Here is a 27,033-nt window from a genome sequence, read left to right as displayed (position 1 = left end):
AAAAAGGATTAGTATTTCTTTTTTAATGTGATGGGGGGTTGGGTGGGAAATGGAGGAGGCAGACTTTTGTCTCTTGATTGTGTGAGGGTGGGAAGAAATGTTATCAGCTGAGAAGATGAAATAAATGGATGATTAAGGTACTTTCCAGACCTTAGCAAGGAAGATGACAGCTCTGATGAGAAATCTCCCTATGCCGAGGCTTCAGAAGCAGCCCTTCCAGCAGAGAAAGTATTCATTAGAAAAAGAAGGCCAAGTGATGGATGGAGTCAGGGTCCAGCCAGGGTTTGGGAAGAGGCGGTACAGGGTATCGATCGCAGTTCTCAGGAGAAGAGAGACGGATCAGCAGAGATGCTGCAAACACCAGCCGCCTCGGGGCCACCCCAGTTCCAGGGCTGGCTCTGGCTCGGAGACAGCCTTCTGTCATCGTGACAGGTGATTTTGGTCAGCTTGGCCAGGTCCTCTCAAATCCAGACAACGCCACTCCAACCCTCTGCTCTGTATCAGGGCAGTGTGGGTTTCCCACAGAGGAGGCACGACACGGGAGCCGAGGCCCTCCCCCACACCACCCCGGTGTCCTTCAGCACATCCTACAGACTCCCTCCCCTTGCCCTTCTGATTCACAGCGCCCACCTCCCTGCACCTACCCTATTCGATCTACAGGGGAGCTGAGTCGCTTCGTGGCCGCCAGCCCGGGAAGGGGCGCCAGCCAGCTGGCGGACGCATGGCTTAGAGGGGTGTCTGGGCTGAGAGAGGTTTGGGGCTGGGGAGAGGTGCAGTGAGCTTGGGAGAGTGGACTGGTAGCACAAATAATGTGTGCATAAGGATTAGAAGAGGAGATCCTGGAGCTTTGGTCTTCTTTTTTCCCCCTGTAATTGTGCATTTCGGAGGGACTCTTGCTGCAAGCTCGGTAGGCAATAGCATCCGCTCCAAGACTACACTTCCCAGAAAGCTGTGCGGGAGGGAGAGGGGCCGGGAACAGGCAACCTGTGCTGCGCTTGCGCAAAGACTGAGCTGGAAAGGCAGGTGGGGGGGAGAGGGGAGGCGTGCCCGCGACGGGGCGAGGGGGAGGGGGCCGCGCGGCGGCGGCGCCAGGGCGGGCGCGCGTCCGCGGCGGTGATGGCGGTGCGTGAACGCGCGGCGGCAGCAATGGCCGCTCTGGAGCGGCGGGTGCCGAGTCTCGATGACTTCGCGGGACAGAGCTGGAGCTCGTGGGTGGAGCGGGCCGACCTGCCCGCGACTGACGGTGAGTGAAGCCATCCTAAAGTCCGGGGACCCCATCACTATCTCCCCTCCCCCCTTCCGGGCCCCCGCCAGCTGAGGGGAGCCGCCGACTGGAGCCGCCGTCCGGCTCCCCGGCCCCCCAAACAAAGGACCCGCCGGGTCCTAGTGCCCGCCTGCTCCGTCACCTTCGCGCCTCCGGGTCCTAGCGCCGGCTTACCGCTTACAGCCCACCCTGCCCATCTCTGCCTCTGCCAGTCCCCAATACCTGCCCCCCACATAGGCTTGCCTTTATCTTTCTCCCTGCCTGCTGCCCCCCAGCTCGCGCCCCTCCTGCACCTGCCTCCGGCTTTCCCTGTCCGCAACAGTCTTCTCCACGTGTTTCCCACGCACCCCACTTCTGTGCCCCCTTCCTCACCCTCCTTGTTCCTTCGCCTTTTGCCCCACACCTCCTGCTCCTTTTCGGCATTTGCCTGCAGCTGCAGTGCTTTTAGACCCCCGCCCCCTCCGCGTTAGTTCGTCCGTCCATCCATCTATCCTCCCTCCCTCCCTCCATCCTTCGGTCCATCCATCCATGCCTCTAACCCACTGTCCTTTCCCAGGCCTCTTGCCCTGCCTCTTGGCTCTCTCCTCTGACTCTCACCTTCTCTAGGCCCCTGAGTGTCTTAGTGAGCGGGCCTACAGCCCCTTCTTCTGATCTTTGTCTTCTGGGCCCCAGGGAGCACCTGGCCTCGTGGCCTTTCGGGGTGACAGCAGGCATCACGCCCCTGAAGAAGTTTGCAAGTGAGAAGAGGTGGAGGAGGAGACTGCATGGAGGGGTCTCTAATGACACTTGTTCTCCTCTGAGACATCCGACTCCCAGTTTTGTTCTGTCCATCATTCCCCGCACTTGCATTTCACGGACTTAAGAGTGGGAGCTGCCCCTTGTCTCTTGCGTGCCTAACCCACCACCCCTCATAATCTGGATATTATATAAGATTGTCAACAATCTTCTCATCCTAGAAAGGAGCATATCTGTTAATGAGCATCAGAGATCAGACCTAAGCGGGAGCCCAGGCCACCCTGGGACTGCCCCATGCTGGGTGGGCAAGGATGGGGCCATTGTCAGGGTCTGGGTGCATTGAGAACCGGAAATGGAGTCAGACGGGTTTGGTGACTCAGAATTGATTTTTTTTTCCAAGGGACAGGGAGGGGGCGTAAGGAGGGAGGGGGGAGGAGAGAGGTAGGGGGATGGGGAAAAAGCTGCTTTGCACAGCTAAGATGTTTTTGTCATTAACCCAGAAACTGAGGTACAAGGGCAACCCCTGCCCAAAGCCCCTCTAAGAAGGGGAGGGACTTGCATAGCTGACCAAGGAGACTTTGAAGATGCTCAAGGACCAAAGACAGCAGTTTTTCTGCTCTGTGACCATCCTATCAGTGCAGGACCTGAGAAGCTGGGTGTAACTTTGACAATGCTATGGTAACCCAGGTGGAGCAAAATTGAATTCATGGGGGTGGGGACCTGGGAGAGTATCTATTTGGGATGCCACATAGTAGCAGAAAGGACCCATCTGAGAAATCTCAAGAAGAGACTCAGGGATAGAAAACTTCGTTAAGGACTGTTTCCCCTTTAAATGGGGAAGCAGGCCCAGAAAAGAGATGATATTTACCCACAGTCACCCAACTAGTTAGCAGTGGAGCCCTGAACTGCACCTTGAGGTGAAGGGTCCTATAAGAAAGGCAGATGGATTCTTCTTAGTGGGACCGTCTTAGTCCAGATGCAGCAGGTGAAGGAAGATGGGCATCTGAGAATGACCCACTGAAAGGTTCCCCAAGTGGTCCTCACACCAGGAGCTTGTCATGGAGTGTGGGCTTCATACTGTTGAGCTGCAGGCCCTGCTTGGGGCTTCTGGAAAGGGGACAACCTCTGGGCTGTCTTCTGGGAAGAACAGTCTCTGGTAAGGGGAGGCTGGAGACTCCCTAAAACTGGCCCTGAACCTTCTGAGCTGTGTTTCTCCTCTAGGGGCTGAGCTGGAGGAGAGTAGCAAAAACATGAAGAAGTTGGATGCCATGACCCTCATTAAAGAAGGTGGGAGTCGACACACATTAGGGCTGGGACCCAGGGCAGACAGGACCACGCTCCACTTTTCCACCACACTACAGAAGGAGGTGGCTGCTTGAAGCAGCTGTCTGGGGACCCTCATTTTGATAGGTCTGAGTCGGCCGGTTGCTCTGGCTCCTGTGACCTGCTGTTGGAGATCGTAATCATAGGTGATTGCCCACTCACCTGAAAGCGCATACCCTTTGGGACTGCTTAGATTGAACTCTAGAAGCTGGGAGCATTCAGCATGGAGCTTGTTATGTCAGCGGGGAGGTGAAGTGCCCTCTGAGTGGTGGGATGGGAGTGTTCTCCGATCTTCCAGGGAAACCCTGGGATCCTCAGCCCCAGTGACATGGGCTTCTGTCATTGCAGACATGTCCATCTTCGGGCACTGCCCTGCCCATGATGACTTCTATTTGGTTGTGTGTAACCACTGCAGCCAAGTGGTGAAGCCTCAAGCTTTCCAGAAGCACTGCGGTGAGGGGAGCCCTAGGGAGGAGATAAAGGGACAGGGGAAGGTGGAGCATGGAACTCTGAGGACGGGGTCAGTCAGGAGGTCTTGTGGGGTAATGGAGGGTGGTGTTGAGGATAGGAAGGTCCTGGGGGTGGCTTCAGAGCATTGTGGGGAGTCAGATTATTGTTTGAACAAAATTCTAGCATCCAGTGGAGTTAAGGGAGGAGTTAAGGAGTTCAGGAAGCTAGATCTTGAATTTTGAGTCTTAAAGGCTCAGATTCAAATGGGAAGGAGGCATGTTTACAATCTAATTTATGGAAACTCAGATTCTCTCATGTGAGTCTATGGACAGGGTTAGGTTGGGGAAGGAAGTGGTGATACCACTCACTTCGATTATTCTTTCCACCTCCTGGTGACAGAAAGAAGACACGGGCCCCTCAGCAAGCTTTATGCCCGGGCCCCACCCCCACCTCCAGCCCCTGCCAGCTCTCAGAAATGCCATGTAGTGAATGGGCAGGGCCCAGCTTGTAGGGCACCAGGTTCCACGAAAACCTCCTCCAGGGAGAAGGGCCAGGGGTCCCGGAGCCGTGGCCACCAGCCTCCTGAGAAGACCCAGAAGGACAACCTCTGGTAAGGAGAGGCTGGAGACTTTCTAAGACTGGCCCTGACCCTGACCCGTGGATGGGTTGACATCAGTACAGGCAGCCCTGGGTCGAGGCGTACTCCTCACTGCAGGAGGCAGCCACCCTGTCTGCGGCTTCCTTCCATATATTCCAGGGAAGATGGGGTCTCCTCTTCCCGTGTTTCACACCCCTGCTGGAGCCCACCCAAATTCCAGGGCTGGGAAAGAGATGGCTCTGGGCTAGAGTCCAGGCCCCAGGCCTCCCCTCCCCTCCCCCAGCCAACCCCCTCTCTCTATATGTAGCCTTTTCGTGCCTGTGGTGAATCTGGAGAAGATGTCCAGTCTCCCGAAGCCCGATGGACATGGAATCAGGGTGGCCCCACCCTCTGCTTTTCTCAGCCAGCCAGGGGGTCTCACCAAGGACTCCCCTGGAAAACCTCCCATGGCTCCGCCTTCTAAAGAACCTCCTGGCAGAGAGAACATGGAGATCATCCCCAGTGAGGGGTCCAGTCACTGGGCTGAAGGCACCTCTCCTGAAAAGGAGCCCAGTGGGACCAGGCTGCCCCCTAAAACCCACCGGAAGATGGCTCGTGAGTAGTTGTGGTCTTGGGGGTCCGGAATGTAGAGTGGGGACTCCTTTGGGCTGCTTTGTCCTTGGGCCAGATGAGGAGGAGGTCAGGTTTATGGGCCTGGCCATCACAGGTTGTAGGGTACAGAAGCCCTGTCACCTCTTGACCTGCTTGTTTCCCGGGAAGCTTCTCTCCATCCTGTGTCTCCTGATCAAGGCTGAGGGAGCCCATGCCCAGGAGGTGAAGTTCTTTCTCTCTTTTCTCACCTAGATCCAGGACACATCTCACAGCTGGCTTCTCTGGCATCCCAGATGCCCATGGCTGCTTTTGTTTCTTGATATATGTTGCCCTGCTTTGGGCTTGAAGTCCCAAAAGATGCATCTGAGATTGGGATAGGGATGGTTCTCACACCCAGCAAAGAGATGTCGATGCCCAGAGTTTCTCTGGAAGGTAGAGCCCCAGGCTGAGGGCTATAGGCTCTTCTGCCTTAGTACCAGTTCTTCTCAGGCCCTTGACAGGAAGCAGCCAGATCCTCCTGTGAACTCCTGGAAATGGTCTTGAGGTTCATTGGAACTGCTTTCCCCACAGGGAAGGAGTGCGACCTCAACAGGCAGTGTGGGGTAATAAATCCAGAGACCAAAAAGATCTGTACCCGCCTGCTGACCTGCAAGGTAACCCCCTTCCCACTGCACAATGAGGGAGGACAGCACAGGGCTTGCCCACTCCTTCCCTGGGCGAGGAGAGGAATGTCGATGTTACTGAAGATCCAGCTTAAGGGAAGGCGGTTAGGCCCACCCAAGGGAAGGGGAGATGGGGATGCCCCTCTTGGGCAGAAGGTGGGAACAGTGGGAAGGAGGGAATTTCCAGATTCCTCCATCCCAAAGGAGGGTTTTGGCCTCATGGGGGAGTGAAACAAAGACACATGAACACAGCTGCAAATATGCCCACATCTCTCCCCACCCCCAAGCTTGCCCAGGCCAAAGCACCCTGCCGGCCCTCACCCCTGCTCAGTTCATACCTACTCCCCAGCTCTCCACCCTGCTGTATTCCAGATCCACTCAGTACACCAGCGCCGGGAAGTCCAGGGCCGGGCCAAGGACTTTGACGTGCTGGTGGCAGAGCTGAAGGCCAGCTCCCGCAAAGGAGAGTCTCCCAAGGAGAAGAGCCCAGGGCGCAAGGAGCAAGTTCTCGAGCGCCCCTCCCAGGAGCTCCCCTCTTCAGTCCAGGTTGTGGCAGCGGTGGCTGCTCCCAGCAGCACCTTCTCTGTTCGTGCCAAGCAGACTTACCCATACTGTGCACTGCCCAGGTACGTCTAGAATCCAACCCCTACCTCACCTGGGGGTATTTGGCCCCTAAGCCATCAGGGGCCCCTGGAAACAGGCTCAGGGAGTGTACTGGAAGGTGCACTCACTCAGCCCTGGGTGTGGGGGGATTCCTGGGGCTCCTGACAGTGGTGTGGAAGCAGGAGACTCCCCTGTTCCCAACCAAGCATACCACAGCACCCCAGCCCCTCGGCAGTGTGCCAGATCCAACACTTGGGATATGAACATTTTCCGAGCTGCCTCCAACAGGCCGAAACTTGTCACTGGGGAGCAGAAAGGCCGAAAGGGTCACAGTCCCGGGCAAGGCAGCCCTGTGTGTATTCACTCACTTGCCCCTTCGTGTGCAGAGGCTACGCCGGACCCCAGGGAGAGCCTGACTTGCTAAAGGACACATACATGCATCTCTGCCCGTCACACAAGGGGCAGACACGAAACACATGCTCAGCTCACAGACAGGCTCACAGGAATATGTAATGGAAGAAGGGTGTTGAGCGAGTTGACTGGGCTGACCAGAGCTGGGTACCATTTAATTGCGAAGATTTTCTGGAGGAGGCGGATCTACAGCAGATTATCCCCTGAGGAGGAAGGGCCTGGGAGGTGAAGGGGCTGAGGAGAGAATCCCTTGGGAGCGGTCTCTCTGTCTTTTACTCTGTGAGATCTGTTGTTCCCTCCTGTCCTTCCCTTCCTTCTGTCCTCTTTTGATTGCCCTGCAGGGTGTCTGCACCAGTGCCCTGCTCTTTGAGCTTGGTGGGTTCAAGGATGCCCCTACTCTGACCCCACAATAGTCACATTCCCCTCACATCTCTTTTGGCCCTTACAGGTCCCGGGCCTCCTCCGAGAGTGAATTGGATGATGAAGGCCCCTGTGGTGGTGATGGGGACCCAGGCCTGTTCCCCTTCCCCATGCCCCGGGGTGGGGCCCAGGCATCCAGCGAGGAAAGTGAGGAGGAGGGGACATCTGACGACCTCCACCTACCCCCTGACTGCCATTATGCAACCCGGCCCCCACGGCCACAAGCGGTAAGGACCTGGGACAGGGTCCTAGGGAGGGGGTGGCCCAGCACTCCTGGCCCACAATACGGGGAAAAGAGGCCAGATCCTGTGTGCAGATGCCCTCCGTGCACCCCAGACCCTGCCAACTATGCACTGTCCTTCTGCCTTTAGTTCTGCACCTTTGGGAGCCGGCTGGTGAGCCCAGGATGCTATGTGTTTAGCCGCCGGCTGGACCGGTTCTGCTCAGCACTCAGCTCCATGCTGGAACGGCACCTCAGCTCGCACATGTGGAAGTAAGTCTCTTGGGCCCAGAATGGAAGTTCTAGAATGGAAATTCCCAGGCTCCAGACATACCTGGACTTCAGAAGCCCTGATCTTTCCTGTATACCCATAGGTGTGCCTTGGCTGTTTGCCAGCAGAACCCTAGATAGGGAGTGGCATGAAAAGGAGGTGGGAAAACTTGGCAGCCTAGAGCTTGGCTAAGGCAGGGCATGGAATGGTGGTCTGGTGTTGAATCTAGACTCTCATCCATCACTTCCAGTACCTTTTGGGTAACTAGGGATAGGGGATGCCCAAACCAAGATTTAAAATGAAGTTCCTAGTGGGCTACCTCCTAGTTCGTATATACTAGTTAATTCCTCTCCACAGGCACACCCGTGTCTTCTTCCTAACCCTCAGTTCCAGCATCTTCCAGCAGATGGCAGCAACTCTGGGGCTCTGCTGGCCATTTCTAGGTGGGGCAGAGAGACTGGAGCGTGTCTTGTGTTGGGAGAAGCTCTCTTGTTTGCTTGGCAGTCACAGTGGGGCCTTCTTTTTGCTGCAGGAAGATCCCACCAGCAGCTGAACCTCCAGCTCACCTTGTCAACTCCCCGTTATCTGCTCCCCTGAGCCCATCCTCTACAGGCACCTGCCCCCGCCTTCCAGGTCCACCCCCGAGACCTGCCTGCCCAGCCTCCACGCCCCCCACCAAGGACAGCCTTGTCCCCAGCTACCCTGCAGGCTCCCCCAGTGTGGCAGCTGCCTGTAGCCAGGCAGAGTGCATGGGCGGGAGCCAGGCTATCACCTCACCACTGCCTGCCAACACGCCATCCCCATCCTTCAGCAAGCTGCCGCCTTCCAAGGCCAGCAAGTCATCCAAAGGCAAGGATGGGGTGGAGGTGGAGGCCCCTTCTCGAAAGCGGAAGTTATCCCCTGGCCCCACCACTCTTAAACGGACCTGCATCCTGGAGCCCACTGGAAAAGGCAAACCCTCTGGCTGTCGGGGCCTCTCGGCCAAAACTAAAACAGCCCTGAGCATGGGGCTTAACGGGACAATGGGGCCAAGAGTGAAGCGGGCAGGGCCCCTGGACTGTCGTGGTTCCCCTCATCAGCTCCCTACACCAGTCAAGGCTTCTCAGCTGGAGAACCGGGGAGCAGCTGGACACCCAGCCAAGGCCCTGCCAACCAACTGCCTCTCTGAGGAGGAGGTGGCCAAGAAGCGGAAAAACCTGGCCACTTACTGCCGGCCAGTGAAGGCCAAGCACTGTCAGGCTGGTGCCCCTGCTGATGTGGCCTGCTCTGTGCGCCGCAAGAAGCCAGGCCCGGCCCTGGCCTTTGAGGAGAAGTGCTCTACACTGAAGGTACCAGCCAGGCTCCCTGAAGATTGATGAGGGTGGGGCACATGGCGGGTACCTGATACAGAGAATATGCTACATTGGTGTTTGTGCAGGGAAAGGGAGGAAGGGGAAGTTGAGAGAGAGTTCCTGGACTGTTTTCTTTAGGAAGAGGTAGGTCAGTTCTTAGCGAAGTGACTCCAGCTTTTGCCTGGTGAACCTTCCCCTATCCCTAACCCTTTCCCTTGGGCTGAGGAGATGCGGCACCCCTCCATCCCTGCTTTTGCTGTAATCGAAGGGCTACTTCTTTCTGAATTGGCTGTGACCCTCATTCCAGGTACTGGAGCTACCTCTGTTCCCTGAAGGAAAGGGAGTTTGAGTCCCTGGGTCACAGCCTAACATGCCGAGCAGCAAGGTGGGTGGGCTGGCCTCACTGAATTTTCCTCTGGGCATCAGGGCCTCAGAGGGCAGGCACACAACCCCATGTCCACTTATGCACATGTGCCCACCTCCAGGTGTGCAGGTGACAGGCAAGTTCTCCAGGGTTTCCAGTAAAGCCTGCAGCCAGTTTTATTTGCCTCTTCTGGTGGGAGCCCTGGCATAGTGTGCCATGTGCTCTCCATATGATCTCTGCCAGGAGGTGGGACGGGGGTGCTCTCCTGGGTTAGATGTGGGCCTAATCATAAACCCTGTGTATTCTCCAGCTTCACTACCCAGGCTGCCCACTACTTGCTCAGTTTTACTCACCGGGCCAGCAGAAGGAAACCAAGCTTTAGCCCTTGTAGTCCACACAGTTCACTGGGTAGGACAGCTGGTAGGCCCCCACCCTGACCCTTTCTCTCGCCTCTTGTCTTCCTGCAGTCAAAAACCCATTAACGAGAAAGTGCCTGCCCACTGCAACGGAGCCGCCAGCACCTCCTCCCCTCCAGATCCGGGCCCCAGGCTGCTGCCGCTTTTTATAACTTTATATTATTTTTTTTAAGAAAAAAAGCTCTTTAAAATACCTCAAGACTGTCTCCCTGTTCTGTTGCTGCTATGAAAATATAAAAACAGAAACATAGAAAAGGAAGGAAAAAAATAACAAAATGAGTGTCCTTACTGTCCCCAGCCCTACCCTGGGAGGCTGAGATGATAGGCAGCAAGACTCCAGCTCCCATAGCTTGCCTGCAAAAGTCTCTTATGCTCATTATTATTATTACTGTCATCTTCTCACTTTCAATAGTGTGAAAAATGTGTGGAGTTTGTGTCACTGGGGGAGTCTCTCCAGACAGGATGATGAGGCGTGTGGCTCTGAATGAGCAAGGCTTCCTGAGTCTTGACCCCAGAGACGACTGTGGTCCCATTGGGAAGAAAAACTTGAGAGGGGAAGCTGCACTTCTGGCTCTTCTCTAGGATCCTTGCCCTGAGGATCTGGGAATTGGCTTGTGACCCTTTTCTGGTCCTTCAGCAACCCTAGGCGTCCATCCCTCCCTGAATTATTGCCTGTTTTTCTTCAGCTGTTCCTGCTTTTCCCACCTCTTACCAGCAGCCTCATTTTCTCAGCCACTTAGGGAGCTTGAGCTGGGTTGGTCATTGCTGTTGGGATGTTCCTGTTTTCTATTGGACAGCCTTCCTTCCCGGCCTGTGGGTTTGCCTTTAAGGAAGGGGTAGAACCTTTCCCAGGGAGGCCTCCTTGGGTTGAACCACACCTTTTTTGGAGGCAGGAAGGGAAAAGGCATCATCACTTGCAGAACTGGTGGTGTGGGAGGCCACCGGAGTGTGGGAGGCCTTGGTCCTTCAGGATCACCTGGCTCCTCAGGGCTGAGCAGCTTGTGAGGAGGCGGCAGGGCTGGGAGTGCCCTAGTTATTCCATTTATCTCGCTGGGAACCACTCCCGTGCAGATGCGAGATGAGACTTGCATCTCTCTCCTTTGGTCCACCAGGTTCAAGGCACTATATTTTGGCCATGTCCTTTCCTAGTCTCCTTGCCTTTAGGCAGGGAGGAAGCTTGTTCCCTGAACAACACAGAAGGAGGTGACAGGAGACAGTGCACAGCCAGGGAAATCCAGTACTACTAGAAATCGGCTCCAAACACTGGTTTCACGCTCTTGGTTCAGCGTACTAAGTGTGTGATTTGGGGTTTCACTGAAATCATTTGCCACAAATGTATTTCCAGAGGCTGCTTGGGATTTAGGCCCTTGTAGACAGACACACAGAAACAAATGAAGGTGGGCCGGGAACTGTTCGGTCCCCTTCTGCCTCCGGGCTCCCACGGGAGCGGGCCTCTCCGGGGCACTCGCGCTTCCCCCCCAGCCCCCAGAGGGCGCTGTGGGCCACTCCGTCGCACTGCCGGCGGCGTCCCGGGGGAGGAGCCTCTCCTGCAGCCGCCGCCGCCTCCGCGATCGCAAACCCGGAAGACGTGTTCGGGCAGCTGGAGTGTGCGAGCCCGCCGGCCACGGCCATGCAGCCCTTGGAGGTAGGTCTGGTTCCCGCTTCAGCTGGGGAGCCGAGACTGACCCGCTGGCTGCGGAGAGGCAGTGGGATCTTGGCGCACCTGGTAGCTTTGGGCTTCACCATCTTTCTGACAGCGCTGTCCCGTCCAGGAACCAGTGAGTGTGCGGGGCGGGGCTGCGGAAGGGGGCGGAGCGGAGATGCTGGAGGGGCAGCGCTTGGGAACGCCGGGAGACTTGGAGGAGGGACCCCAGCTGTAAAGGGGAGACAGAAACAGTGGAGGGATTTTGAGGGCCTGGTGGGGCGAGGTCCCAGGGATCCTGGAAGAATGGGGTTTGGGGTGCTGAGGGGGAAGGGCAGACGATTGAACAGACCGAACTACTTCCTCAGAAACAGGTCCCCTGATGGAGAATAGAAGTGAAGGAGGCCGGGCGCAGTGGGTCACGCCTGAAATCCCAGCACTTTGGGAGGCCGACGCGGGTGGATCACTTGAGGTCAGGAGTTCGAGACCAGCCTGGCCAACATGGTGAAACCCCGTCTCTACTAAGAACACAAAAATTAGCCAGGCATGATGGCGCGCGCCTGTAGTTCCAGCTACTTGGGAGGCTGAGGGAGGAGAATCGCTTGAACCCGAGAAGTGGAGGCTGCAGTGAGCCGAGATTGCGCCACTGCACTCCAGCCTGTGCGACAGAGTGAGACTCCGTCTCAAAAAAACAAAAAACAAACAAAAAAGGCAGAGGACTGGGCTGCCAGCTAAGAGGTGCTGAAAGGGGAACCCAGGCCAAACTGTTGTGTGTGGATAGGGAGGCCCTCTTGGTTGCTCACTCTGGGCCCCTTGGCTGCTCCACTTTGTCCTTAGTTCCTGTTCCCGATTAGGATTGGGGATGGTACTTTTCTCATGTGGCTACATTCTTTGGGTTCCACCTAGCTACAGGAGCAGGAACAATGGTACCAAGCCCTCAGCCTGTTCTCTTTGATTCTTAGGTCTTTTCTCCTGGCACCCTGTATTCATGTCCTTGGCGGTGAGTTTGGGCTTCTATCTGATTTGTTTGGGTATGCCTCACCTCATTCTGAAAGCACCCAGCTTTCAGAAAGCTCAGCCTTTCTAAGGTTAAGGCAGGTGGAGGAAACATCTAGGGTTCATTTTTCCCTGCAGCCTATGGGATTGGGAAACCTGGAGGTCTGGGCCATAGGCAGATGTCAGGTGGTTGAAAAGGGTGGGAGGGCATGGAAGATCTTTCTTTCTCCACTGGGGCCTGAAAGGAGAAGCGGGGAGAGGTGTTACCCAGTCATTTCCCGACTTGTCCCCAAAGTTCAGGGAGAAGTTTAACATTTGCTGTTCCACTGGTCAAGAAATGGGAGTCATTGTAGAGGTTGGGATGGGGAGGTGTCAACCTGAACGAGGAGATGTGCACTCGAGTGCTGATTCCCAGTTGTTCCCAGAAATGTTGAGCTGTGAGACTGGTGGTCCTGGTGGAACTTATTTAACCCTTACCCTTTGTCCTCTTTGTTAGGATGTATGAGAGCACCTCCTTTTTCTCAGGCCTCCAAGCCAGACATGAGGCTTACTGGCTTTCTCCTATGTTCACAGTTCTGCCTCTGCATGGCTGAAGCCATCCTACTCTTCTCACCTGAACACTCCCCGTTCTTCTTCTGCTCCCGAAAAGCACGGATCCGGCTCCACTGGGCAGGGCAGACCCTAGCCATCCTCTGTGCAGCTCTGGGCCTGGGCTTCATCATCTCCAGCAGGACCCGCAGTGAGCTGCCTCATCTGGTGTCCTGGCACAGCTGGGTGGGAGCCCTGACACTGCTGGCCACTGGTGTCCAGGCACTGTGTGGGCTCTGCCTCCTTTGTCCCCGGGCAGCCAGGGTCTCGAGGGTGGCTCGCCTCAAGCTCTACCATCTGACGTGTGGACTGGTGGTCTACCTGATGGCTACAGTGACGGTGCTTCTGGGCATGTACTCAGTATGGTTCCAGGCCCAGATCAAAGGTGCAGCCTGGTACCTGTGCCTGGCACTGCCCATCTATCCAGCCCTGGTGATCATGCACCAGATCTCCAGATCTTACTTGCCGAGGAAGAAAATGGAAATGTGAGTTCCTGCGAACTCTTAATCTGGGTGGGACACTTGCCTTGAACATCATGGTTCATTCGGTGATCTATAAGGGATCTATTTCAGAAGTGATCAGGTTTTTGCACTTCTTGGCTGGTTCAGGGACTGCAGAAACCAAAGCTGCTGTTGTTGAGGAATAATTCAGTGGGTCAGAATGGGAAAATGTACAGGGTATGACTGGAAGGTGAGGGAGAGCCTGATCCTGAAGCCTCTACTTGATGAGAGAGAGAGTTTTGGGTGGTGATAGTGATGTCCTGGTGGTCATTTCTTGCTTGTGTGCCTGATGAAAAATTGGGTTCCCGTAAGTAATGAATGGCATCCATGGATATTTGGGTTACTTTTAAGAAAGCAGTGTGATGTAGTGGAGAGAGCCCATGGGTCTTATTTATGGGATATGGTCCTGTTAGGCTCTGTTGTACAACCTTAGGTGTGTTTCATATCTAAGGACCTCCGTTTCTTCATCTGTGAAATGTTTCTAAACAGTCTCTTAAGTTCCTTCCTTCTCTAATACTCAGCATCTGTCAGGTCGATGTCTCAGAACACCCTCCCAGCCGTGGACCATGTGGACCACTTAGCAGACTCGGGGTAGTTCTTTACTCTCTCTTTACTCCCCTGGAGGGACAGCTCTGCCCTTGAGGCCCTTCAGAAATTTGTGCTGATTTGGTCCCTGTGCCAGGGCACAGGGGGTCAGGCGCTGTGGAGAGAAGGGACTCAGGTGAGAGTCTTCTGGACTCTAAGACAGTAAATGCACTAAAGTCACTTTAAAGCTTTTGGAGAAGCAGGAGGGCATTGACTTAACCAAGCTGAAGGCTCCTGGCTGGGCTGCCCAGCCCAGCTGAGATCTCCCTTCAGCCCACCTCAGGATCTGGGCTTGAGGGCTGCAGGGCCTGCGTGTGCTCCCTCCCTGAAATCACCTCTTAGAGCAAAGGAGCCCTGGGCATCTCATGCTTTGCCCTTCTTAGGGCTCAGGTTCTTGCCTTAGCACATAGCTTCTGGGCACTTTTTGAAGCTTTTCATAAGGGCCAAGGAAGTGGGGCAGGGCTTTTCTGATTCAAAGAAAACAAAGTTTCTCTGGTTCCCCCTCTTCCCTTGTTATCTAAGCTTTCCTCACTTGTCATCTCTTGCCAGCTCTTAGGTCCAAGAGGGGGCTGAGTTTGGTGCCAGCTGGCAAATGAGGGCTGGGCTCTCTTCCCTACAGAGACCACCACCCTCCTTGCTGCAGCTGAAAGTAGTTCCCCAGACTGCCCTCGGTGGTGAGGACTGGATGCTAGACTGTTTAGTTGTGGTCTGGCTCAGTTGAGAAGATGGGACCTTCCTAGATCATGGCAAGGCCTGACAACAGCTGAGCCAGGAAAGTGCTGCTGAGGCAGGTAGACATAGCTCACAGGGAACTCTGGGAAGCCTGGGGTGTAGGCGCTGGAGCTCCAGTTCCTGGGAGCAGGGGCAGGTGTTCCTAGATGTTAGTGTTGTGGATGTCCTGGGTCTTTTGAAGATTCAGGTCCTCCTCTCCGGGTAGCTCAGAAGTAAGGAGGTTGGTTTGATTCAATAGTACAAGAATGGGGACAGCAAGGGCAGAAGTGTCCTCTCCATGTACCTCATTATGCCCCCACTGGGGGAGATTGCCTCTCCCAGGACAAGCATCTAAAGGAGGTCCCTGCTGTGCAGAAGGGTATTGTCCCTGTCTCTTTCATTGTCCTCCCTCCTCTCAAACTCTCAGTGTGGTGTGAACTCGGCAGAAACGGTTACTGGGGCCGCATGGAGAATCTCACCTGCGTTGATTTTGATCCAGGGACTGCATCTCCTCTTTCCTCATCACAGCCAGCGCTGAGGGGCTCACTCTACCTGCCGCAGGGTAGGAGGGCCAGGCAAAGTTCACCAGCTTGCTCTGAGAGCAAGCAGGCAGTGCCGTAAAGCCTGAGCCTGCCTGAGGTGCTGCCTCCTCCCAGGTGGTGCGGGGGTTGGTGGGCGGGCGGGCAGGCGTGCTGACAGCCGGCAGTTTGCGTGGGCTGTGCCATCTGATGTCTATTCCCAGCCCTGGGAGGAAGGGGGAGTCATTTATATTCTGCAGGAGGAAGGGGCCCCAGCTGTCGCCTTTCTGACCAGCAGGCCTGTAGGGCAGGGGCACAGAGCAGAGAGGAGGGCACAGGTGGTCTCCTGCTTAGCCTGGTCTGACTGCAGTGTAGGGAATAGGTCACCAGGAGGAGCCCTTCATCCTGGCAGGCCGGATTGCGGAGGGACTTCCCTCCCCCTTCTTTCCATTTCTCCCTTCATCACCACCTGCCCTCACATCCTGGGGCAGCAGCTGGACAGCCATTAGACCTCAGTGCCAGGGCACTCTTCCTCCAGCTGGGATCTCAGTGGCTCCCAGCTGCATGGCCTCCTGCTTGTGTGTTCCCTCCTCCACCATCCTCTGTTCCCCGCACCTCCCTTATTCTCATGTCTGGGGTATTCACTTGGCTCCTCAGCAAGGAAGGAAACGCCTTGGAGGAGAAGCACATGGTTGCCCTTTTGTCCTTGCTCCCTGGCTAAGGAAAGCTGCTAGTGGTCAGCCTGTTTTGCCTTTTTTTTAAAAAAAAAAAAAAAAAAAAGCCAGGACAGCGTGCTTAGATTTAAAACATTTGAATGTCATTTGCACACATTTTCATATCAAGCTAAGTCCTGATTCCAAATTTGATTATATTCCAAATTTGATTATATTCCAAGTTTGATTATATTCAGATTCAACCTTGAGGACATTAGAAATATAGATGGCTTCTGTATCCAAATCTGAATGGAAATGAGATTACCCTTCTGGGTTCAGATACCCCTCCCAAGCCTGCGTCTTTCCTGTAACCACCTCTCCTCTGAGCCCCATCATGGCTGGGGTTGGTGTGGAATGGGAGGAGCTCTGTGTCTGGGGAAGTCCTCCAGCCTCACCTTCTTGGCTCTTAAGTGGTAGGCTGTTACCGCTTGCCATTCTGGGCCTCCTCTCTCCCCACCCTTTCACAAGGCAGGCTGCCCTTCGCACTCACTGGCCCATCCCTTCTTTCTCATCGTCCCACCCTTCCACCCCCGTGCATGGCTGCTGTAGGTCTGGTTTTTTTTTTTTTAAGACGGAGTCACACTCTGCCGCCAGGCTGGAGTGCAATGGCACGATCTTGGCTCACTGCAACCTCTGCCTCCCAGGTTCAAGCGATTCTCCTGCCTCAGCGTCCCGAGTAGCTGGGACTACAAGTGCGCACCACCACAACCAGCTACTTTTTGTATTTTTAGTAGAGACGGGATTTCACTATGTTGGCCAGGATGGTCTTGATCTCTTGACCTCATGATCTGCCCACATCAGCCCTCCAAACTGCTGAGATTACAGGCGTGAGCCACTGTGCCTAGCCAGGTCTTGTTTTTAAAACCTCACTGTGGGAGATTTAGGCATCCTCCCTGAGCCAGCTGGCTGCTGTGCCAAAGCGTGTTCAGAGTTAATAATAATCATTAGCTGAATGGTGCTGGAGCCTTTCAGCTTCAGATCTCTAAGCACTTGCAGGCTGAGTCAGTCAGCCCTCACCTTCCCCCTCTTCCTGGGCTGCAGAGTGTAACAGAATGGGGAGGCACTGTGGAAGGATGTCAGGAATCTTGCTGCTAGCCATGCCTTGCACTGTCGTCTGGGAGTGGGCACTGTGTCCTCTCAGTGAACTAATAAGACTTGCACCTGACAAAGGTCAAGATATGTAGGGAACACAGTATATGCTAGGCTGAGACCTATGGTGGTGGCAGGGATGGCTGCTGAGCCTAACTTCTAGTACTCCTGGCCTTCCTTCTGTTTACCTGTCTTGGCCTCCAGGGGGCACCCCTGGTCTTGATGCCTCAAACCCAGCATTTCTGGGTCCCCTCTGCAAGCTTAGAGAGCAGGGAGGCTTCTGGTAGTGCTCCTGATGCTCCTGTGTCTGGTTGGCACAAAGACCCTGTGTAACATGAAATGAAAGGTGCATCGGCTTGGGGGCTGGGAAACCTGCAGTATGGGTTTACTCCGTCCCTATCACTAGCGTGGCTGTGGGCAAACCACTTATTGCCTGACCTACCTCACAGGGATGTTGTGAGGATTTGATGAGACAATGAATGTTAATAGGAATTGGAAAATTCAAAGCATTAAACACATGTAAACAGGTGGTATTATTATGTTCTTGTCCTTCTCTTTCACTGAGCCAGGCTTTGGGCTTTATGCTTCTTAGGCAATAAACAGTTACGGATAATGACAGTTAGGGGATCTAAGTCTCAGAGACTTGTTCTGGCAATCATAAGAAAACATGGACACATTTCTTCCTTCCAGATGCAAGGTCAGCTCTTACCAACTCCTGCCAGAAATGCCACCAAGGCCATGACTAGTGAAGTTTGCCGTAAGTGCTGCCTACCTGGTGTTCTCAAATCACAGGGCAGACTGCAGATCTCGGAGTCAATATAGTTGCTCCCTAGGTCCAGCCTGAAGTTCCTGGAGCTGGTCTTCATCGGGAGCTGTAGGTCCCAAGTCTATCTAAATCTCTCCTAATTCTGACCTTCTGAGGGAAAAGTGGGGTGGACAAGCTAGGAAGGGAGGAGCAACTGGAACAAACAGCATCACCACAGACCCTGTTTCCCGAAGCCACAGAATGAGCAACACTTGCCTCAGGCATTGGAGATGCAGAGCAGGGACCCTTGGCTTCTGGGGGTCCACAGCCTGGTTTCCCTTTTCCCCCATTTCAGGCTCTTGGAGTAGGATCAGTCCCCTCCTCCTCCAAGTGCTTTATTGGCATTCACACACCCGCACACACACACACTGAAAGCAGTTCTGTTGAAATTTTAAATTGGGGAAGGATACTTTCCATTCCATTTGTCTGAGAGCAGCCAGCAGTCTGCCTGGAGTGGATGCAAAGAAGCAGGAACAACAGCAGTGCAGAGGCTTGAATATTCGTTTTTTATCTTAATTGTTTTTTCTGTCCTGGGATCCAGGAATGAAACACTAGCCAGGCATTGTGTGCAGAGCCTCAGCAGTTCTCACCAGCACTGCACAGAGAAGACAAGCTGAAAAGAACTGCCCTGGAGGGTGGTTTGAAGTAGCCCATCTCCAGCACGGTGCTGGGCTTAACCCCTTCATATAGGCAGAAATTACCTCCAGTGAGGGGACCTTCCCCCTACCTACCCTCTCAGGAGACTTGACTAGTCACGAGATGCATCACAGAATAACAATCTCAGTTTATAATCCACCTGCTATTGTTAGGATTTCCCAGACGAGTTTTTGACCTCTGTTGGAAGCAGATTAAGGAACGACTTCAGGCTATTCAATGGTATCTGAGGAGTCAACTCTGTCTCACTGAATATACATGAGTGGACCCCTAGCATCCCTATCTTTAAAGCAGATACCCAGTTATCTCATGGTGCTTTCTAAGGATGCTCAGTTCTGCTCAGGCCCCACAAAAGCAAACTACGACCAAGTGAGGGAGCAGTGGGAGGTGAGGGAAATGCAGCACAAAGTACAATCACTGCAGTACTCGCCAACCTGTATTTGTGTACACATGGACACACACACGGGCCTTGGCGTCAGTGACTCCTGCCTAATGTAGGCCAGTGCCGAAGGGCATCCAGAAGTCCCACCGCAGGGCTCCACATCCTGGCTCACTGCAGGTTGGTTCTCTCAGGCCATGGTTCCAACCAGGGAGAGTAAACAAGCTGACTAGATTGGAGGCCTCAGGGCAGGTCTAGGTGTCTTCACTATTTTGCATTTTCCACTTGAGAGTGTAGAAGCCTGATGAAGGGGTTTGACTGGCAGCTGCTTTAGCCTTCCTCTCTCAAGCCCCAGGAGAGGAAGCATCCAGCACAGGCTTACTGTGGCTAGACCAGAAAAGCCAACCATCCCACTGCAGGGGCCTGAGCCTTTTCTGCTATGTGGGTGGGGAAAGTGAAGCTTCCCCACTGGTTTCCTGGGAGACACAAGATAAGTGGTGCAAGAAGTGCAAGTGCAGAAAGGGAAGGAGTTGAGAGATTGTGGGGAAGAGAGGCCAGGCTAACCAATGCACTGAACTCGTATCTATTCTCAAAGAAAACTGTCATATTAGCCTCCTCCCTCCCCACAAGTGCTACCTAAGAGTAGCCAGGGTAAGTGCTGCAAGGCATGGCAGACAAAATTGCCCATCTTGGCCAGAATCTAAGGAACTTCTTGTGGCTTGGGGGAGGTGATGGGGAGGTGGTGAGGATGTGGGTGGTGGGTGGGTGGGGGGTGTTGAAGAGATGCAGCCATGGACTTCCTTGGGCTTGGCACAGGCCAAAACAGAAGAGAGAACTCCAAGTAGTTCTCATCAGACTTGCTCTCCTTATCGGCTTCATCCTGTTGGCCAGACTGTCAGCCACAGAAAAACTGCTTTGCAGATGAAAAACTATATAAATGCAGAGTATGGGAGTGCTCTGACATCAACAGCTGTCATTTCACTGACTGCCAAAGTTGACTTGTCTGATGTGGCTGGTTGTGCAGTAGCTCCACCCCTCATCACCTTGGTTGTTCCTCCTGAAGTGAAAAACAACTTTCCAAATAGAGGAGGGCTGCCCTTCGGTCAAGACTTTAGGTAAGTATTCAAATTCGGATTCTTTCAATTTTTTTCCTTGTATCATTTCCTCTCCCCCCTTGGAATCTGCCATGACAACCCTCTTCTAGAATCACCAAGAGAGTAGCCAAAGAATCAGCATGGTTAAGAGTTGAGAATCCAGTCCAACTTCTGGTAGGCTGAATCTGCACCAAAACGTAGGGACTGCATTTTTCCGTTCCACGCAATGCCTAGGACACACTAAACCTGTCAAGGAAGATTAACCTGCCCATTAGGTGAATATACTTTTAGCCTAAGATGGCTACCATTTACAACATGAAAATACTGATAATAAAAAATTCTGTGAAAGTGAGCTGCTCCCCACCATTTTTAAAAACCCAATCCACGCATTTTTTCCATGGTACGGTCAGTAGGCTTGATCCAGACTTTTAAGAGAACTCTGCAAGGGTGGCAACCCTCTGCCCTAGGGATCCAGGAAGGCTTCATTACCTACAAGCCTCAGCGAGCATCAAGTCATTTGATTTCTAAACTCTAAAGCTTCAGTGACATTTGAGAATCTTATCTTAGAGGTCAGCAAACTATGGTCTGTTGGTCAAACCAGCCCATTGCCTGGTTTTATGTGGCCTGTGAGCTAATAATAGTTTATGTATTTTTTAATGGTTGGAAAAACTCAAAAGGCATGTTAAAATTATATGAAATTCAAGTTTCAATGTCCGTAAGTCAAATCTTTTTTGGACCAGAGCCACAGTCATTCATTTTTGTCCTGTCTGTGACTACACTCAGGCTATAGCAGCACAGTTGAGTTGTAACAGAGACTGTGTGGTCTGCAGAGCCTCAAATATTTACTATCTGGCTCGTTAGAGAAAATGTTTGCTGACCCCTGGTCCATCTTAATGCCTACATGTGTATTTCACCCATGTCCGTACAATAGCACTTAAAAGATTTTCTTCCTAGATAGGCCACACCCTTCTGAGGTACAGTGAACCCCACCCACAGGCTGAAAAAATAAACCAGTCAGATTGTGCCAGGACAGAGACTCAAGCCAGGTTTAATGATCATTGTCTAGTTTTCAGAGCCCAGAGGCTCCAAGATTTGCCAGCCTAGGTGTACACAAGTGGGAGGAATGGGGTCTTGGACACGGGAGGCCTGCTTGATTTGTCAGCAGAGCTACGAGGAAGTACAGAGGTAAGAACACACAGAAAACTGGATCCATCTGCTTTGTTCTCCCCAGCGAGGGTGTACCTTCTCCTGGCCCCTTCCTTGGGCCCCATAAACACACACACACACACAAAAAATCACAAATAATTACACAGACAGATTGTAGAGCCCTGTCATACTCTGTCTCCAGGGACACCTGCTTCCTGGGAGACATGTCTGGTTTATGGGTGCGGGGTAGGGTGAGAGGAGGTGATCTCTCGGCCTTTTCTTATACCCACACCTGGCAGTTTTCAACACAGGGTTCTAGTGAGCTTACATATGGTGATTACTCAATTCTCCAATTAAAAAGCTACCTTTGGGTTCTATCACCTGAAACCACGGGAAGAAGCTAATCAAATCTCTTGGTAGGGCAGCCAGGTACATCATCTACCAGGTGTCTCAAACTCAAGGCCCAACTAGTGAATATAGTCAGGAGACGAGCCACAGGGCCTTTTCTCATTTCCTAAACTGGGTAGGAATTATGAAGAAAACGGCCCTCCTAGTCCTCAGGAGCTCCATCACGATGCCCCAGAAGGCCTGCTTCATTTAACGCTCACTTTAAAGATCGTCAGAGCCATAGATGGTGCCAAGTGGGGAGACTGCAGCATGGAGATGAGATTTTCACAGATTTCCTGATGAGTCTGAGGAGGGAGTCCTGGTTCCTATAGCTCCAGTAACAAAATTCTCAGGAGTCTCTGGAATAAATCAAGACAACTTTTCTCTCCTGAGGACAGTTAACAGGAAGAGCAGCTCACAGCTGCTTAGCCCCTTGCCAGTTTCCTTCTGAGTCCTTCAATGACCTAGTTCTATCTTAATTGCTCATATATTGCTCATATATATAGTCTTTAAGGGAGGTTTCTGAGGAGTCTCCTGAGACTCAGGAGTTCTTCCTGAGAAGAACCAGGTAGCTCCTCACCACCTCTTCTTCCAAGGTCTTCAACCCATGGTTCTTCTAACTCCAGCCTGGGCAGAAAAGTGATTCAGTGCCATGGAAATGTGGGTGAAGCTTCAGGGAGTTCAGAAATTAAAATACAGGAGTGTGTATTTGAAGAGCCTGGCATGGTCACTGTCTCTTCTAAAGGGGAATACAATTGTGTGGATGAAGTTGTGCACATTGGTGGAGACCATTCTGAGAGTGGCGTTAATGGGGACTACAGATTCACTGTCCTGGTGGAAGTCAAGGTGCTGGTGTGCATGCATACCTATAAGCATGCATACCTATGAGCATGCAGGTACTTGAGGGAAATGCTGCACCTCTCTCTCAGCAAAACTAGGTTACTAATAAAGGATGGACAGCAGTCTTGAGTTCCCAGGACCCAGACAAGGGGAAGATGTTGAGTCCCCTTCCCCAATCTTAATGGGAAGCTTAATAGGCCCTCCAAGCCCCTTACCCACAGGTAAATGACACCTCTTAGAACGTAAAAAGAGGTCAGAAATCTAGAGGATCTGGAGAACTTCCAATGGACCGGAAACGTGGGAGAGAAGAGACACTAAGAAAAACCAACATCAGAGAACATTTTCACCTTCGCCCTGCTCATCCCCCGCCAAAGCTCAGAGCAGCCACTTCCAGGGTATGCAGTATAGTCAAAGGGAAAAGTTAAAGGGATCAGTCATCTCCAGACTCAAAGTATTCTGCAACCTTGGATGGAATGGAATGTTGAGCTCATCCTTCTTAAGTTCCTCTGGCCTGACAACCACAACTGCAAGGACCTCTCAATGGAGGAATGGGGTGGCAGAACTCCCCTTCTGAAAGTTTAGTACTCCTGATTATCTCTGCTTCAGGATTGCCTGGAATCTGTGGAGAGGGCAGAACTCTAAGCTGCACTCCAAATTGCCATTCTGGGGTAGAGACTACCCAATTCCAGCCCTTCCGATGTCAAAACCCCATGCTTTGACTTTGCAGCAGAGGTGATATCTCTGAGAGGAGCAAGACAACCTTGTCCACATAGAGGAGATATATACTGGATTTTCTCTATCACCAAGACTACTCTTAGCCAGCTGGGGCCAGGCTTTCCTGGACTCCTCCCCTTACAGAGCAGCATATTAGGGAAAATTCAGAATCCCACCTAAGCTTGATAAGGAGACTGGATGAAGAGATGGTATACATTGAGAATCAGCTCCAGCTGGATGCTACATAATAGAGGCTGATTTACCTTCATCCTTCTAGCGTGAAGTGGGCCCATGTACCATGTCTGTGGCAGGCATCCATAAAAGCTCTACCTTCAGCAGCCCCCACTCTGGCCTGACACACAAATGCTGGGAATCAAATACTAACCAAGGGTTTCACCAACCAGGGAATTAGCCTATCTGGAGTTCACCCCCCATCTACAAGTTTCGTGCCGGCACCGATGCTGTGACATGGACCCTTCAGTTCATGCTGTACCCCTCTGTGCTACTGGTCCCAGGACGAGGCACAGATAGCACATCCCACACTGCTGTCATAACTAACAGGCAGCAGGCCAGGCTCCTGCGAAGATCCATCCACCCAGGGCTCATCAGGAAAGAGGAAGGCTTTAATGGAAAGTCTTACAACAGCTTTGAGGAAGTGTTACCGATTGAGGTCTCAGCCTTTTCCTGACTCGTTTTCCAAAGGTTTTCAATTTCCCCAGCTGTGAAGTTTGACTTCCTAAACAAAGAAGATACTACAGCTTTTCCCCAGTGTGGCTCCTGTGGAAGCTCCCCCAACACACACAACATCACAGGTGTGGGTGGGCAGAGATAGAAAAAAATTTTTTTTTCTGAATGTTTTTCTCTTAAGGAGCTAGGGATGACCTCATGAAAGTTTAGGGAATCTGCTCTTCCCCTCACTCCTTCCTCAATCCCATCCAACTCAGACATGTTTCTCTTCCTCTACCACACAGAATTGGCAGGGCTTTGGGTACGGGTGTAGCATTTGCCTGAGGATTAATATACCCCCATTTGAAAATCGTGGCAGCCACACCCTGTTTGGGGTCTTGCTCTCTGTTGTACCTGGGACCAATTCCCTTGAGGTCAGGAGGAACCCATTCCCTTGGGCAGCCAGCCCTCTCTTCCATCCCCTCATATCCTTCAGGGGTGCATTACCTCTCCTGGGGCAGAATCTCCCCACCAACCCATCCTGCTCACACCACAATGGGCGTATCAGAGAAGACCGAGCTGACTGATTCCGGATCCGACATCCTCCGTTGGCCCTTGCCTGTGGCCTCAGGCACTGGCAGCGTGTTGCCTGGCTTGAGCTTGCCGTTTTGACCCTGCCCAGGTCCAGCAGGTTCCAGGAAAGCCACCCGCCGGTCAAAACCATCATCTTTGTCCCCACCAGCCATAGGATCATGGTTGGGTGTGGTACTAAGCATGGAAGAGCTGAGGCTGTCTCCTTGATGGCTGGAAGGCTTCTCTACACCCCGGCACCAGCAGCGGCAAGGGGTGAGGTATAGGTATATGAGGACCAGGACCACACTAAGGATACAGCCCACTAGGGTGGTATAGGCTGTGTTGAGGGTGTCATGGTGTCCGTGCAAGGTGAAATTGTGCACTTTCAATTCCACAGACAGTGTCTCATTGAAAGTCTCTCCCATGGCATAGCAGGTATACACACCACCGTCCTCGACCTGCACCTGCTGGAAAAGAAGACTGCCATCCTTAGACACACTCACCGTGCCATTGGTCACCTCATCTAGCACCCGTTCATTACTTGGCGTCACCCACACCTTGGTCATCCCTTGCTGCTTGGTGTCACACTTGATGATCAAGGTGTCACCCAGGTGGGCCTCCCAGGCACGCTCCTTGTACTCGCCACAGTTGAGGAAACTCAGGTTGAAGACATTGTGCAGCTTCTTGGAGTTCATGCAGTACAGATCCTCTTGAAAGTCCATCACGGAGCTCAGCTGCCGATACTGCCAGTGTGAAAAAAGCTGGTAGAGCTCACAGTCGCAGTTCAGGGGGTTGTTATGTAGGTACAGCCCATTCTTGATCCAGGCCGGCAGCTTCTGCAGGTCAGGCAGTGGCAAGTTCTTCAGCTTGTTAGAAGAGAGATCCAGGAGCGTCAGTTTGGGTAGCTTGGCTCCTTCCTTGACCAGTTCCAGAGGGAAGCGAGAGATCTGGTTCTGGCTCAAGTAGAGTTTCTGCAGCTGGGCCATGTCGTCGAAGGCGCACCGGTCCACCGCCATGATGTGGTTATTGTAGAGCAGCAGCACCTCCAGCACTTGCAGGTCACTGAACAGAAACTCATCCAGTGTACGCAGCTGGTTGGAGGAGAGGTCCAGGTAGCGCAGGTTGGGTACGGGGGAAAAGGCCTCAGAGGAGATGAAGTTCAGGTGGTTGTGGCTCAGCAGCAGGGAGTGCAGTTGAGTCAGGCGCGTGGGGGTCCACTCGGCCCGCAGGCGGCTCAGGTTGTTGTGGCTGAGGTCCAGTAGTGCTGTGTAACTGGGCAAGGAATGGGGCACATTGGGCAGCTGCTGTTTGGAGCAGCTGAGGATGTTGCTGGCGCACAAGCAGGCAGCAGGACAGCTAACCACGGCTCGGCCAGCTCTGGCCACCTCAAAAAGCAGCAGGGACAAGGACGGCAGCAGGAGCCAGAGGCCTCTCGGGTCACGGTGCGGGTGCATAGTGTCACTGGAGTGGGCGAGGAAGGCCACAAGGAAGATCTGGGAGGAGGTCACCCGGGCATGTTCTGGTGGGGTACAGAAGGGTCACTTGAGAGAAAAAGGATGGGTTTGTGGTCACCAAGGACTCCAGAGGAAAGGACACCCTCTCCCACTTCCCCTCCCACCCTTACCTCCACCCGCTTTGGGCTAGGAAAGAGACGCTGGGTAGTTTCCAGGCACTGTGCAGGCAGTGGGATGTAAATATCGGCCAAAGAGGAGGTGGCCCGAGGGCCTACTGGGCTGGGGTGACAGGGGTGCAGGCTGCAGGTATGTACAGGATGGAAGGGACTGCTGGGAGTCACAGGGATGGCACGGGCAGGGTTTGGAGGTGGGGTCGGCGTGCCTTTTGGGAAGAGCTGAGGGAAGGTCAACAGGGCACCGGGCTGGGTAGGACGCGTCCGGTCGGGGTTGAGGGTCCCCGGGCCTGTAGGGGCGGGCTCCCCCCGGGATCACCGGTCACTGCACCTGCTCGGCGAGGACGTGTCTCAGCCCATGGCCGGTCCGGGAGCTCCGTCGCGGCCTCCCCCGGCGGCGCCTCACCGGCCGGCCTGTCACTGCGCCCGCCTTACGCAGGGGTCCGCGCCCGGCACCGTCGCCTCCCGGGGACTTGCGGGGCCCCGCTCCGCTCCGCTCACCCCGCCACCGCCTCGTCCACTGAGCCCGCCGGAGCCCACTGACCGCGGCCGCTGTCTCCAGGTCCGCAGGCCTAGCGCGGATCGGTGCGGGGAGCTGGAGGCGCAGCGATCCGAGCGGAGGGAGCGGCGTGGGGGCAGCGAGCACCGCGCGCGCGCCCGTCGCCGCCGCCAGAGCCTCGGGGCGCGTGCGCGCGGCGGGGGCGGGGCGCACGTGCGTGTGTTTGTGTCGGAGCCGGCCGGGCGGACGCGCGCGGGGTTCTTCCCTCAAAAAGAGAGCTCGGGACGCTGAACTAAAGACGAAAATTGGCAGGAAGTGCGGCAGTGGCCCCTTAGGATCAGCTATAACTTCCTCCATCCCCATTCTCCCATCCCCCATTCCCCAGCACCCTTCTCGCTACACAGACCCGCTCTCAGGAAAAGTCTGAAATGAATCGCTGCACCTACTCGGGCAAGAGGCGTCACATGTCTTTTAATTTCGCAAATTAAAGAAATCTGGCTCAGCTCCCGCCTGCCAATGTTGGCGGGAAATTCATTAGTCACATCTGAGGTTCCCCCCTTCTCTCCGTAGTGGTGGGGTCTCAAAAATTGGGGGAAGTGTTTCCCCCTACCCACCCCGTCTTGATGCTGCTAGTTCATGACCCTTGAG

At 53.8% G+C, this 27,033-nt stretch overlaps 3 protein-coding genes across 17 annotated transcripts; 2 read left to right on the top strand and 1 right to left on the bottom strand.

Moving 5' to 3' along the window:
• The first annotated feature begins 1,067 nt into the window (after nucleotides 1-1,067).
• Nucleotides 1,068-9,858, top strand: ATXN7L2 (ataxin 7 like 2). Of its 7 annotated transcripts, none has more exons than XM_015431620.4 (12): nucleotides 1,068-1,243; nucleotides 3,221-3,286; nucleotides 3,671-3,775; nucleotides 4,172-4,382; nucleotides 4,678-4,964; nucleotides 5,532-5,614; nucleotides 5,996-6,249; nucleotides 7,086-7,284; nucleotides 7,429-7,550; nucleotides 8,081-8,876; nucleotides 9,187-9,264; nucleotides 9,711-9,858. In XM_015431620.4, exons 1-11 carry the CDS (start codon nucleotides 1,117-1,119, stop codon nucleotides 9,226-9,228), a joined length of 2,292 nt encoding a protein of 763 aa, XP_015287106.2. In that variant the 5' UTR covers nucleotides 1,068-1,116; the 3' UTR covers nucleotides 9,229-9,264; nucleotides 9,711-9,858. The 7 variants fall into 7 exon arrangements, with proteins under 7 accessions (XP_015287106.2, XP_015287109.2, XP_015287113.2 ...); XM_015431627.3 differs by having other exon boundaries at nucleotides 1,122-1,243; nucleotides 3,221-3,468; XM_065548469.2 differs by lacking the exon at nucleotides 1,068-1,243 and adding an exon at nucleotides 2,500-2,686.
• Nucleotides 9,859-11,232: 1,374 nt separating this feature from the next.
• CYB561D1 (cytochrome b561 family member D1) lies at nucleotides 11,233-17,534 on the top strand. Of its 8 annotated transcripts, none has more exons than XM_073999892.1 (4): nucleotides 11,233-11,304; nucleotides 11,670-11,773; nucleotides 12,264-12,301; nucleotides 12,871-17,534. In XM_073999892.1, the coding sequence occupies exons 3-4, from the start codon at nucleotides 12,290-12,292 to the stop codon at nucleotides 13,372-13,374; spliced, it is 516 nt and encodes a 171-aa protein (XP_073855993.1). In that variant the 5' UTR covers nucleotides 11,233-11,304; nucleotides 11,670-11,773; nucleotides 12,264-12,289; the 3' UTR covers nucleotides 13,375-17,534. The 8 variants fall into 8 exon arrangements, with proteins under 8 accessions (XP_073855993.1, XP_073856020.1, XP_005542528.3 ...); XM_073999919.1 differs by having other exon boundaries at nucleotides 11,670-11,805; XM_005542471.4 differs by having other exon boundaries at nucleotides 11,233-11,437.
• A 3,421-nt stretch (nucleotides 17,535-20,955) lies between these two features.
• AMIGO1 (adhesion molecule with Ig like domain 1) lies at nucleotides 20,956-26,523 on the bottom strand. Of its 2 annotated transcripts, none has more exons than XM_005542466.5 (2): nucleotides 26,218-26,523; nucleotides 20,956-25,800 (listed from the first exon to the last, which is right to left on the bottom strand). In XM_005542466.5, exon 2 carries the CDS (start codon nucleotides 25,711-25,713, stop codon nucleotides 24,232-24,234), a length of 1,482 nt encoding a protein of 493 aa, XP_005542523.1. In that variant the 5' UTR covers nucleotides 25,714-25,800; nucleotides 26,218-26,523; the 3' UTR covers nucleotides 20,956-24,231. The 2 variants fall into 2 exon arrangements, with proteins under 2 accessions (XP_005542523.1, XP_005542524.1); XM_005542467.5 differs by having other exon boundaries at nucleotides 20,956-25,778.
• Nucleotides 26,524-27,033: the final 510 nt, after the last annotated feature.

Source organism: Macaca fascicularis, chromosome 1 (assembly GCF_037993035.2).
Source record: "Macaca fascicularis isolate 582-1 chromosome 1, T2T-MFA8v1.1".
NCBI lineage: Eukaryota > Metazoa > Chordata > Mammalia > Primates > Cercopithecidae > Macaca > Macaca fascicularis.
Note: the sequence above shows the minus strand (reverse complement) of the source record. Positions and strands in the feature narration are given on the sequence as shown.